The sequence below is a fragment of the Stegostoma tigrinum genome, chromosome 10, assembly GCF_030684315.1.
Source record: "Stegostoma tigrinum isolate sSteTig4 chromosome 10, sSteTig4.hap1, whole genome shotgun sequence".
NCBI lineage: Eukaryota > Metazoa > Chordata > Chondrichthyes > Orectolobiformes > Stegostomatidae > Stegostoma > Stegostoma tigrinum.
The window spans coordinates 9743069-9756653 of record NC_081363.1 but is presented as its reverse complement, the minus strand read 5'-3'; the positions used below and the strand labels follow the sequence as shown (position 1 = coordinate 9756653).

Here is a 13585-nt window from a genome sequence, read left to right as displayed (position 1 = left end):
TCTTTGCTTTGTTTTTTTCTTCCTTCTTTATTTTTTTCCTTTAGTGGGTGTATGTACCCCCTGGGTAACCCGGAGTGGCTTGCATGACTGGGTAGGTGTGTAAATATGTTTTTTTTGTACATCTTACGAATAAAGTATAATTTTTTTCAAATAAAAAAAAGTGGTGAAACATCTGAAAACAAACCCTCCAACTCAGCGAGCAAACTTACATCCAGATTCTTACTCCCTATATAGATGAAAGTGGGAGCTGTAGGGAGGATCAGCAAACTGGCCACTCTGGGTGAAGAAATTTCTTCTCATCTTGGTTCTAAATTGCCTATCCTTATCCTTAGTCAGCAGGAACATCCTTCCTGCATTTACCCTGTCTAGTCCTGTTAGAATGCTATCAGTTTTCATGAGATCCTCCCTCATTTTCCTCAACTCCAGTGAATATATCCAAAACAGTCCAGTCTCTCTTCATCCATCAGTCCAGCCAGCATAGCAATCAGTCTCATAAACCTTCATTTCAATCTCTTCATAGCCAGAACATCCTTCCTCAGATAAAGAGTCAGGCAGGAGGTTAAAAAGCTGGACCTTAAGATAGTGATAACTTTGATGGGATTGATGACCCCCAACTGTCAGCAGGGGATTGAGCAGCAAATATGTAGGTCACAGATAGCTGTAAGAATAATACTTTCTTTGGTAGGTGATTTTTAACTTTCCAACCATAGACTGTGACAGCCAAAGTGTTAAGGGCTTGGATGGGGTGTAATTTGGTAAGTGTGTTCAAGAAAACTCTCAATCAATATGTAGATAGCCCTGCTAAAGAAAAGGAAAAACTCAACCTCCTCTTGGGAAATAAGACAGGGTCTGAGGTGTTAGTGGGGGAGCATTTTAAACCAGTGACCACAATTCTATTAGTTTTAAAACAGCTTTGGAAAAGGATACACGCAGTTCCCAGTTCACCAGATATTAGACAGGAACTTTCAAAAGTTGATTGGGGGTGGCTGTTTGCAGGGAAATGAATGTTCAGTGAGTGGGAGGCTTTCAAAAGCAGGATAATAAGAGTTCAGGGACAGCATGTTCCTGTTAGTGTGAAATGCAAGGCTGGCAGGTGACAGGTGGATGACTGGAGATACTGAGATTCTGGTCAAGAAGGAAAAGGAGGCATATGTCAGGTAAAGACAGCTGGGATTAACTGAATCCCTTGAGGGGAAAAAGCCTGACATCAGTGATGGTTAAGTTGTTGGAGAGTATTCTGGCAGGCACTCTCAAACTTGATTTGAGTTTTTTGAATAGGTGACTAAGAAGGCAGAGAGGTAGACATTGTCTTCATGGAGTTGAGCAAGGCCTTCGACAAGATTCTGCAAGGTAGACTCATGAGTAAGGGTAGATCACATGGGATCCAGGGAGATCTAGCCAACTGGATACTAATTTGGTGGTTTCAGGGACAGCGAAGAAGGTTATCTAAGAGTACATTAAGGTCAGTAGACAATAGGTGCTGGAGTAGGCCATTCGGCCCTTCGAGCCAGCACCACCATTCGTTATGATCATGGTTGATCATCCACAATCAGTATCCTGTTCCTGCCCTATCCCCACAACCCTTGATTCCACTATCTTTAAGAGCTCTATCTATCTCTTTCTTGAAATTATCCAGAGACTTGGCCTCCACTGCCTTCTGGGGCAGAGCATTCCATATATTCACCACTCTCTGGGTGAAGAAGTTTCTCCTCAACTCTGTTCTAAATGGCCTACCTCTTATTTTTAAACTGTGTCCTCTGGTTCTGGACTCCCCCATCAACGGAAACATACTTCCTGCCTCCAGATTGTCCAATCCCTTAATAATCTTATGTCTCAATCAGATCCCTTCTCATCCTCCTAAACAAGTGTATACAAGCCCAGTCGCTCCAATCTTTCAATATATGATAGTCCCACCATTCCAGGAATTTACCTCGTGAACCTACGCTGCACTGCCTCAAAAGCCAGAATGTCCTTCCTCAAATTGGGAGACCAAAACTGCACACAATACTCCAGGAGCGGTCTCACCAGGGCCCTGTACAGCTGCAGAAGGACCTCTTTGCTCCTATACTCAATTCCTCTTGTTATGAAGGCCAGCATGCCATTAGCTTTATTCGCTGCCTGCTGTACCTGCATGCTTGCTTTCATTGGCTGGTGTACAAGAACACCCAGATCTCGGTGAACTTCCCCTTTACCTAACTTGACTCCATTTAGATAGTAATCTGCCTTCCTGTTCTTGCCATCAAAGTGGATAACCACACATTTATCCACATTAAACTGCATCTGCCATGCATCCGTCCACTCACCTAGCCTGTCCAAGTCACCCTGTATTCTCATAACATCCTCTGCGCATTTCACACTGCCACCCAGCTTTGTGTCATCAGCAAATTTGCTAATATTACTTTTAATGTCTTCATCTATATCATTAATGTATATTGTAAATAGCTGCGGTCCCAGCACCGAACCTTATGGAACCCCACTGGTCACTGCCTGCCATTCTGAAAGGGACCTGTTTATCACTACTCTTTGCTTCCTGTCAGTCAGCCAATTTTCAATCCAAGCCAGTATTTTGCCCCCAATGCCACATCCCCTAATTTTGCTCACTAATCTCCTATGTGGGACTTTATCAAAGGCTTTCTGAAAGTCCAGGTATACTACATCCACTGGCTCTCCCTTGTCTATCTTCATAGTTGCATCCTCAAAAAATTCCAGAAGATTAGTCGAGCACGATTTCCCCTTCGTAAATCCATGCTGACTCTGACCTATTCTGTTACTGCTATCCAAATGATTCGTAATTTCCAGCATCTTTCCCACCACTGACATCAGGCTAACCGGTCTATAATTCCCTGTTTTCTCTCTCCCTCCTTTCTTGAAAAGTGGGACAACATTTGCCACCCTCCAATCCACAGGAACTGATCCTGAATCTGTAGAACATTGGAAAATAATTACCAATGTGTCCACGATTTCTAGAGCCACCTCCTTAAGTGCCCTGGGGTACAGACCATCAGGTCCCGGGGACTTATCAGCCTTCAGACCTAACAATCTATCCAACACCATTTCCTGCCTAATATAAATTCCCTTCAGTTCATCCATTACCCTAGGTCCTCCAGCCACTATAACATCTGGGAGATTGCTTGTGTCTTCCCTAGTGAAGACAGATCCAAAGTACCTATTCAACTCTTCTGCCATTTCCTTGTTCCCCAGAATAAATTCACCCGTTTCTGTCTTCAAGGGCCCAATTTTAGTCTTAACCATTTTTTTTCTTTTTAAATACCTAAAAAAGCTTTTACTATCCTCCTTTATATTTTTGGCCATTGTGCCTTCGTACCTCATTTTTTCTCCACGTATTGCCTTTTTAGTTATCCTCTGTTGTTCTTTTAAACTTTCCCAGTCCTCCGGCTTCCCGCTCATCTTTGCTATGTTATACCTCTTCTTTTTTATCTTTGTACAGTCCTTAACTTCCCTCGTCAGCCACGGCCGCCCCTGCTTCCCCTTAGGATCTTTCTTCCTCTTTGGAATGAACTGATCTTGCACCTTCTGCATTATATCCAGAAATACCTGCCATTGTTGTTCCACTACCATCCCTGCTAGAGTATTGAAACATTGAACTTTGGCCAGCTCCTCCCTCATAGCTCCATAGTTCCCTTTGTTCAACTTTGTCTTGATCAACTACGCCAGTGGGCCAAAGCATGGTAGATGGAGTTTACTGCAAATAAATGCAAAGTGTTGCATTTTGGTAAGACAATTGGCTAGGACTTACACAGTTAATGGTAGTAGGGAGTGTTGTCAAACAGAGGGACCTAGAGGTGCAGGTACACAGTTCTTCGATGGTAGTGTCATAGGTAGATATGGTGGTGAAGAAAGCATTTGGCATGCTTGCCTTCATCAGTCAGAGTATTGAGTACAAGAGTTGGCTCGTCATGTTATGACTGTTCGTGACATTGGTAAGGCCACATTTGGAGTACTGCATACAATTCTGGTCACTCTGCTAAAGGAAGGATGTTATAAAACTGGAAAGGACACTAACAAGATTTACAAGGAAGTTACCGAGACTGGCAGGTTTGAGTTATAAGGAGAGGCTGGATAGGCGGAGACTTTCTTTCCCTGCAACATAACAGGATAACCATATAGAGATCTATAAATTCATAAAGGGGCACAGATTAGGTGAATAGCCAAGGTCTTTTCCCCAGGTTGGGGATTCCAAAACAAGAGGGCATAGGTTTAAGGTGAAAGGCGACAAATTGAAGAGCACCTGAAGGGAAACTTTTTTCACACAGAGTGGTGTAAGTATGGAACGAGCTGCCAGATGAAGTGGTAGAGGTGAGTACAATTACAACATGTAAAAAACATTTGGACAGGAAAACATTGAGGGGGACATAGGCCAAACAGATAGACTAGTTCAGTCTAGGAAACCTGGTCAGCATGGACAAGTTAGGCTGAAGGATCTGTTTCTGTGCTGTATGACTCTACGACTTTATAAGGAGACCAAAACTGCAAGCAATCCACCAGGTGTAGTCTCACCATGGTCAATTGCAGCAATTAAACATTTTTCCAGTCATACTAAACATTTTACATTAGTGATTTGTGATCAATGATCCAAGTATCTGCCAAGAACAGCAGTTAAGGCTGCAAAAAGATACATGCAGTATGTGCAAATTCAGTGTCAAATGCCCTATGTCCCTCACTCTCAATATCACTTTTATGGCTTGATAATCAAGGTCCTCAATGCTCTTAGAAACATCAATTAAAGCACCTAAATTGACCCAGCAATGGACCTATCTGTAAGAATTCATCAGCACCCATGCACAAATCCATAAAAGTTACAACAAATGCTCATGATTCTTTGCTTTCTCCCTTCGCAAGATATAGCACACATCTAAGGAGCAGTGGTGACCACCGTGGTACATGCATATGGGAAATCAAGGATGAGAATGTCCCTCCCAAATCTTGGCCGTTGGTAATATGGTCTCTCAGTTTTCTTTATTCAAAACAGATACGACTTCCCAATGTAGAATATGCAACAGCGGATTGGTACCACAAGGTGGCACCTGCATCATGCCGACCTTTAAATGTTCTTCTGTAAACTAATCACACACATTATGACAAACCTCCTGGGCTGATAGTGTCCCTATCACTGTGCCAGAAGACCCTTACAAATTTCATCAACTGATGTGATGGGATTCAAACTCAGGTCCCCAGAATTACTAGTCCAATGACTTTTTGTTTCACTCTTGGGATGTGTGTGTTGCTAGTAAGGCCTATCCCAAGTTATCCTTGAACTGAATGGCTTGCTTGGCCATTTTAGAGGACAACGAAGAGTCAAACATATTGCTATGGAGATAGAATAAAGCCACATATAGGCCAGACCTGGTTTAGAATACTGTGTCCAATTTTGGGACCCACACCTCAGGAAGGACATACTTGCCCTGGAGCGTGTCCAGCGGAGATTCACACGGATGATTCCTGGAATGGTAGGTTTAATGTATGATGAACGGCTAAGGATCCTGGGATTGTACTCATTAGAGTTTAGAAGGTTGAGCGGAGATCTAATAGAAACTTACAAGATAATGTATGGCTTAGAAGGGGTGGATGCTGGGATGTCGTTTCCGTTGGGTGGGAAGACTAGGACCCGTGGGCACAGCCTTAAAATTACAGGGGGTAAATTTGAAACAGAAATGAGATGACATTTCTTCAGCCGGAGAGTGGTGGGCTTGTGGAATTCATTGCCACGGAGTGCAGTGGAGGCCAGGACATTAGATGCCTTCAAGGCAGAGATCAACAAATTCTAGATCTCAGAAGGAATCAAGGGCTACAGGGAGAGTGCAGGGAAGTGGAGTTGAAATGGCCATCAGCCATGATTTAAATGTTGGAGTGGACTCAATGGGCCAAATGGCCTTACTTCCACTCCTATGTCTTATGGTAAGGATGGAAAATTTCATTCCCTACAGGAGTTTGGTGAATCAAGTGGGTTTTTACGATAATCAGCAAAGGTCATCATGAGGCTAGATTTTAATTCCAGATTTCTTTGAATTCAAATTTCACCATCTGCCATGGTGGGTTTTGAACCTGCATCTTCATCCCCAATGGCACTTTCCTTTGCAATTGCACAATTGGGATATCACTTGCCCATTCAGCTCCTCCCTTATTAGTGTTCAAGGTGCCAAACACACCTTCCTGGTTTAGCACTGTTCCACTAGTCAATCTAGTCTACTGCATTTGCTGGTCACAATGTGGTCTCCCTTACAGTGGGGAAACCAAAGGCAGACCAGGTGACCACATTGAGGAGTACCTCTGCTCTAGCTGTAAAAGTAACTACAAACTCCCAGTTGCTTACCATTTTAATAAGCTATCTTGTTCTTATCGCCTTTTCTCTTTCTCCACCATTAACAACCCCTTTATCTTTTGCACTGGGCTTCTGCATCTGTCAAAAGTCTGTAAAAAAATGTTTTCCAACACTTTTCGGTGTTGACTAAGAATCATAAAGGACTTGAAAAATTAACTCCTATTTCCACAAATGCTGCAAGGGCTGCTGGGTTTCTCCAGCATTCTTGGCATTTGTTTCAAATTCTAGTGTTTGCAATGTTTCACCTTTACCTCCAGAACACTAGCTTGGGGTTCTGGATAACTAGTCCAGTGACATTACCAATAATGACCCTTAATGCTGACCTTTAAAAATAAAGAGTTTGTTTACATTGTGCCTTTCTCTAATTAGGTTCTCCCAAAGAAATTTATCCCAAAGTATTTGGAAAATCTAGTCATTGTAGCATCCAGTGCAGATACATTAACAACCTTTAAGATGAATGCAGATAAGATAACAATGTTTAAAAGGAATTTAGACAGACATGAACAGGCAGGGAAGGCAGGAATATGGACAATGTGCAAACAAATGCGATTAGTTTAGAATGGCAAGATGGTCAGCGCAGACATGGTGGGCTGAAGGGCCTGTTCCCGTGCTGTACTGTTCTAAGTTGAGCAAGTTTGCACAAAGTGTAATGTAATAATGACTGTACAATTTGAATTTAAGCATTAAAAAATCTAACCCCAACTACTGCGCTTTTAAAAACCAAATGAACTGCGGATGCTGTAAATCAGAAACATGAACAAAGTTGCTGGAAAAGCTCAGCAGGTCTGGCAGTATCTGTGAAGGAGAAAACAGAGTTAATGTTTGGGTCCGGTGACCCTTCCTCAGAACTCAGACTGTGCATACTCAGTTTAACAAAGCAACACTTTCACATTTATGCTGAGGATCAGCAAGAGTCTTGAATATGTAACAATGAAAATAATTCACTATTTCACAAAATCATAGAATCCCAACAGTGTGGAAACAGGCCCTTTGGCCCAACAAGTCCACGCCAACACTCAGAGGATCCCACCCAGACCCATTCCCCTGTAACCACCCTAACCTAAACATTCCTGAACACTATGAGCAACTTAGCATGGCTAATCCACCTAACATGCACATCTTTGGACTGTGGGAGGAAACCAGAGCACCCAGAGGAAAGTTGCACAGACACAGGGAGAACGTGCAAACTCCACACTGACAGGGTGGCATCGAACCCGAGTCGCTGCTGTGAGGCAGCAGTGCTAACCACTGAGCCACTATGTTGGCAAACCTTTTTGGGCATGGAGAGACCCAGATGACAGTACAGGACAGCATATTATTATGGGGAGCAAGAGTGATTATCCCGAACAAAGGACATCACTGGATACTGGCTGAACTCCACTATGGTCATCCGTGGGTTTCCAAAATTATGATATCAGGGAGAGGTTGTGCCTGGTGGCCAAGGTTGGATGCAGACACAACCATGTTGGTGGGGCAGTTCTCAGAGTGCTAGTAAGGACAAAACCACGGCTCTCCCACATTTGTAGGAATGGCTAGGTAAACCCTGGACTTGGTCATACATCAACTATGCAGGGTTTTTTAATGGGTTCAAGGTTCTTAGTAATTGTAGAAGTTCACACAAAGTGGCTGAACATACAGAATTCATCGTCAAATAGAGGGATTACGAGAGAAAAACTATGCATCTTTTACAAGACACAAACTTCTAGAAGCATTGGTCACAGATAAGCTGCCATTTGGAAATATTCAAATGACCTGGTAAATAAAGTCAAATTGCATTTGACATTCAAAGATAGCTCCATACCATTCATCATCTAATGGCCTGGCAGACAGAGCAGTACAAACTTTGAAGGCAGGCTTAAAAAGACAACCTACAGCTTCACTGGATACCAACTCTCGGGATTAACACTGTAATAAAAGCAAATTACTGCAGATGCAGGAAATCTGGCACAAACACAGGGAGTGCTGGACAAACTGAGCAGATTTCACAGCATCTGTGGAGAGAGAAACAGAGTTAATGTGAACAGAAACTCTGAAGAAGTGTCATACTAGACTCAAGATGTTTACTTTCTTTCTCTCTCCACAGACTCTGCCAGACCTTACAAGTTTCTGCAGCATTCTCTGAGCTTGTCTCAGGACTAACAAATGAATTTTATGACTGCAGCCCTATTTTAAGATTATTCCTTCTACAAATTACATTTCTGTCTTTGTGTCCAGACAAAAATTTACCCTTGTATCAGAGATAACAGGAACTGCAGATGCTGAAGAATCCGAGATAACAAAGTGTAGAGCTAGATGGACACAGCAGGCCAAGCAGCATCTTAGGAGCAGAAAAGCTAATGTTTTGGGCCTAGACCCATCATCAGAAATGTTTCCGATGAAGGGTCTAGGCCCGAAACATCAGCTTTTCTGCTCTTAAGATGCTGCTTGACCTGCTGTGTTCATCCAGCTCGACACTGTTATCTCAAAAATCTACCCTTCTTTGGCGAAGTTCAATATGCACGAGAAAAGCATGCATATTTTATCTCTAAGAAAGGGTGAACCCCCATCATTGAATATGGCATTTTAGAGGTGTACATAATGGAGTATAGTAGATATAATAAAACATGCTCTCCTAAAAATCCACATTAATTTGCACTTACCTGGAGTCTCAGGTCTGGAAATATTGCCACTGTGCAGATCATCTGTATCAGTAGAATGTAAATCTGTGTTAGACACAGCCAAACTCACATTACTGAGTTCTTCAGAATGGATTGTCCAGCTACCTTTTGAGGTAGCAAGCCCTCTTGAACCTAAAAACGATACAATATTGTAGGGACTACATATTTTTAATGGAACATAATCTAGGAAGATAGAAGTTTAGGCACTATTAGGTTAGATTTTCCCCAATTACAGATGTTAAACTCACAGATACCTGATTTTGTCTGATTTTTCTAACTAAAGTTGTTACTTTGGCAATTTTCCAATTCTCTGGGGCTTTTTCACAATCTAAGGATTTCTGGAAGGTTACTACCAGTGGCATGAAGTCATACAGTGCTGAAACAGACTCTTCAGCCCAAAGCATCTATTCCCAAACTAAACTAGTCCTACTTGTCTGCATTTGGCCCATATCCCTCTAAACCTTTCCTGTTCTTGCACCTGTCCAAATGTCTTTTAAATGTAACTGTACCGGCCCCTACCACTTCCTCTCACAGTTTATTCCATACATGCACCACCTCTGTGAAAAAGTGATGCCTTAAGTTCCATTTAAATCTTTCTGCTCTCACCTTAAGCCTATGTCCTTTAGTTTTGGGCTTCCCTACCCTAGGGAAAAGACCTTTGCTATTCACCTTATCTCTGTTTCTCATGATTATATAAACCTCTATAAGGTCAACCCTCAACCTCCTATGCTCCAGGGGGAAGAAAAAGTTCCAGCCTATCCAAGGGAGGTTCTTCACCCAGAGAGTGGTGAGCGCATGGAATACTTTGCCAGTGGAAGTCGTGGAAGCAGACTCATTAGTGACATTTAAGCGACTGCTGGACATGCACATGGACAGCAGTGAATTGAGGGGAATGTAGGTTAGGTTATTTTATTTTTGGATTAGGATTATTCCAAGACACAACATCGTGGGCCAAAGGGCCTGTACTGTGCTGTACTTTTCTATGTTCTAACCTGTCCTTGTAACTCAAACCCACTAATCCCAGTAAGATCCATGTAAACCTTTTCTGTGCCCCTTTCCAATTTAATAACATCCTCCGTACAGTAGGCCAAGGAGAACTATATGCAGAATGGCAAAAGTGGCCTCACCAATATCCAGTACAGCTGCAACATAACACCCCAACTCCTTTACTTATGAATGAAGGCAAGTGTACCAAATGCCTTCTTCCCCACCCTATCTACCCATGACACCACTTTCAAGGAACTATGTATGTTAGCCTGGGGTCTCTTTCTGACAACACTCGCAAGGGCCCTACCATTTACTGTATAAGTCTTGTCCTAGTTTGTTTTATCAAAATGCAACACTCTCATTTATCTAAATTAAACTCCTTTTGCCATTCTTTGGCCCATTTGCCCAACTGCTCAACATCACATTAGACTTGGACAACATTATTCACTATCTACAAAACCACCAATTTTGGGATCATCCGCAAACTTACTAGCCAGACATCCTATATTCTGATCCAAATCATTTATAATAATGACAAACAACAATTGTACAAAATGCGGAGGAATGGGATTGTGGGAGATATAGCAGTTTGGATCGGAAATTGGCTTGCTGAAAGAAGACAGAGGGTGGTAGTTGATGGGAAATGTTCATCCTGGAGACCAGTTATTAGTGGTGTACCGCAAGGGTCAGTGTTGGGTCCACTGCTGTTTGTCATTTTTATAAATGACCTGGATGAGGGCATAGAAGGATGGGTCAGTAAATTTGCAAACGACACTAAGGTCGGTGGAGTTGTGGATAGTGACGAAGGATGCTGTAGGTTGCAGAGAGACATAGATAAGCTGCAGAGCTGGGCTGAGAGGTGGCAAATGGAGTTTAATGCAGACAAGTGTGAGGTGATGCACTTTGGTAGGAGTAACCAGAAGGCAAATTACAGGGCTAATGGTAAGATTCTTAGCAGTGCAGATGAGCAGAGAGATCTCGGTGTCCATGTACACAGACCCTTGAAAGTTGCCACCCAGGTTGACAGGGCTGTTAAGAAGGCATACAGTGTTTTAGCTTTTATTAATAGAGGGATCGAGTTCCGGAACCAAGAGGTTATGCTGCAGCTGTACAAAACTCTGGTGCGGCCACACTTGGAGTATTGCGTACAGTTCTGGTCACCGCACTATAAGGATGTGGAAGCTTTTGAAAGGGTGCAGAGGAGATTTACTAGGATGTTGCCTGGTATGGAGGGAAGGTCTTCCGAGGAAAGGCTGAGGGACTTGAGGCTGTTTTCATTAGAGAGAAGAAGGGTGAGAGGTGACTTAATTGAAACATATAAAATAATCAGAGGGTTAGGTAGGGTGGATAGGGAGAGCCTTTTTCCTAGGATGGTGACGGCGAGCATGAGGGGGCATAGCTTTAAATTGAGGGGTGAAAGATATAGGACAGATGTCAGAGGTAGTTTCTTTACTCCGAGAGTAGTAAGGGAATGGAACGCTTTGCCTGCAACGGTAGTAGATTCGCCAACTTTAGGTACATTTAAGTTGTCATTGGACAAGCATATGGACATACATGGAATAGTGTAGGTTAGATGGGCTTGAGATCGGTATGACAGGTCGGCACAACATTGAGGGCCGAAGGGCCTGTACGGTGCTATAATGTTCTATGTTCTATGTTCAACGGACCCAGCGCCAATCCTTGCAGAACACTGTTGGTTACAAGCCTTCATTCCAAAAACCCCTACTATCATCCTCTGTCTCCTACCATCAAGCCAATTTTGTATCCAATTGGCTAGCTCTCCCAGGATCCCATCTGATCGAACTATAGTAACCAGTCTTCCTTGCAGCTACCATATTTATGGTTGTTATGCCAGTCAAGCAGATTGCTTTGTCCTGGACAGTATCAAGCTTCTTGAGTGTAGTTCAATCTACAGCGATCCAGACAAGAGTATTCTATCACACTCTTGACTTGTGCCTTGTAGAGACAGTGGATGATAGTAGGGGGTTTTTGGGCTGGAGGTTTGTGACAAGTGGCGTTCAGTAAGATTTGGTGCTGTGCCCATTGTTGTTTGTCATTTTTATAAATATTCTGGGAAATCAGGAGGTGAATTACTCACCACAGTATTCCTAGTGTCTGACCTGCTCTTGTTGCCACTGTGTTTATGTGGTGAGTCCAGTTGAGTTTCTGGTCAATGGCTCCCCAAGAATGTTGGTAGTGGGGGAATTCAGTGATGTTAACATCATTGAATCTCAAGGGGCAATGGTTAGATTCTCTCAAAGGTGATGTTCATAGCCTAGCATTTGTGTGGCACAAATGTTATTTGACACTTGTCAACCCAAGCCTGGATATTGTCCAGATCTTGTTGCATTTGAACATGGGCTGCTGAAGTATTTGAGGGGTCATGAATGCTGCTGAACATTGTGCAATCATCAGTGAACATACCCAGTTCTGACATGATGATGGAGGAAAGGTCATTGATGAAGCAGCTGAAGGTGGTTGGGCCGAGGACACTACCCTCAGGAACTCATGCAGAGAATTCCTGGAACTCAGTTGACTGACCTCCAACAACCAAAACCATCTTGCTGTGCGTTAGGTATGACTCCAACTAGTGGAGAGTTTGTCCCCTGACACCCACTGATTCCTGTTTTGTTAGGACTCCTTGATGCTACACTCAGTTGAGTATAGCCTTCATATCAAGGGCTGTTACTCTCATCTCATCTCTGGAATTTAGCTGTTTTATCCATGTTTGAACCAAGGCTATAATGAGGTCAGGAACTGAGTGGCCCTGGCAGAATCCAAACTGGTGTCAGACAGCAGGTTAATGCTGAGCAAGTGCTGCCTGGTAGCATTGTTGATGACACCTTCCCTGACTTTGCTGATGATTGACAGTTGACTGATGGGGTGGTAGGTTTTAGGGTTAGACTTGAGCTTCCTTTTATATACAGGACATACTTGGGCAATTTTCCATGTTGCCAGATAGGTGCCAGTATTGTAGCTATGTTGGAAAACTTTGGCTATGAGAGCAGCACATTCTGGAGCACAAGTCTTCATTACTATTGCCGGAATTTTGTCAGAGCACACAGGCTGTGCAGTATCCAGTGCATCCAACCATTTCTTGATATCACATGGAGTGAATCAAATTGGCTAAAGATTGGTATCTATAGTGCTGGGAACCACTGGAGGAAGCCTCAATGTGTTAACTATTTGGCACTTCTGGCTGAAGATTGCTGCAAATGCTTCAATCTCAAGTTTTACATTGATGTGTTGGAATCTTCCATCATTGAGGATGGGGTATACTTGAGGAGCCACCTCCTCCTGTCTAGTTTTTTCTTCTCAACCTGTGATCTGTATGTCCTTGCTTACTACGATCTGCCCGTATTGCACATAAACAAATGTTTTGACTGTGCTTAGAGTTTTGGTAAGCTGCTGCAAGTCATCTTGCAGACAGTACACACTGTTGCCAGTGTAACTTTAGCCCTGAGATTCGACAGCAGGCCACAACCATGACAGTCTGCTCAAAACTTTGAAGACAGGTTAAAATGCTGCAGCCTATTCAGAAAGGGCATCAAGCCCTGACTGGGAAGACGCCTCTCCTCTTGGTGTTAAGCCCAGAAAAAAA

At 43.0% G+C, this 13585-nt stretch overlaps 1 protein-coding gene across 13 annotated transcripts in view; it reads right to left on the bottom strand.

Moving 5' to 3' along the window:
• Positions 1-13585, bottom strand: part of ston2 (stonin 2) — a 156255-nt gene that overhangs the window by 74154 nt on the left and 68516 nt on the right. For all 13 annotated transcript variants that reach the window (XM_059648973.1, XM_048537230.2, XM_048537235.2 and 10 more), the window contains one exon: positions 8980-9129. In XM_059648973.1, coding sequence (XP_059504956.1) covers positions 8980-9129 — 150 coding nt within the window. The remainder of the gene's footprint in view (positions 1-8979; positions 9130-13585) is intronic.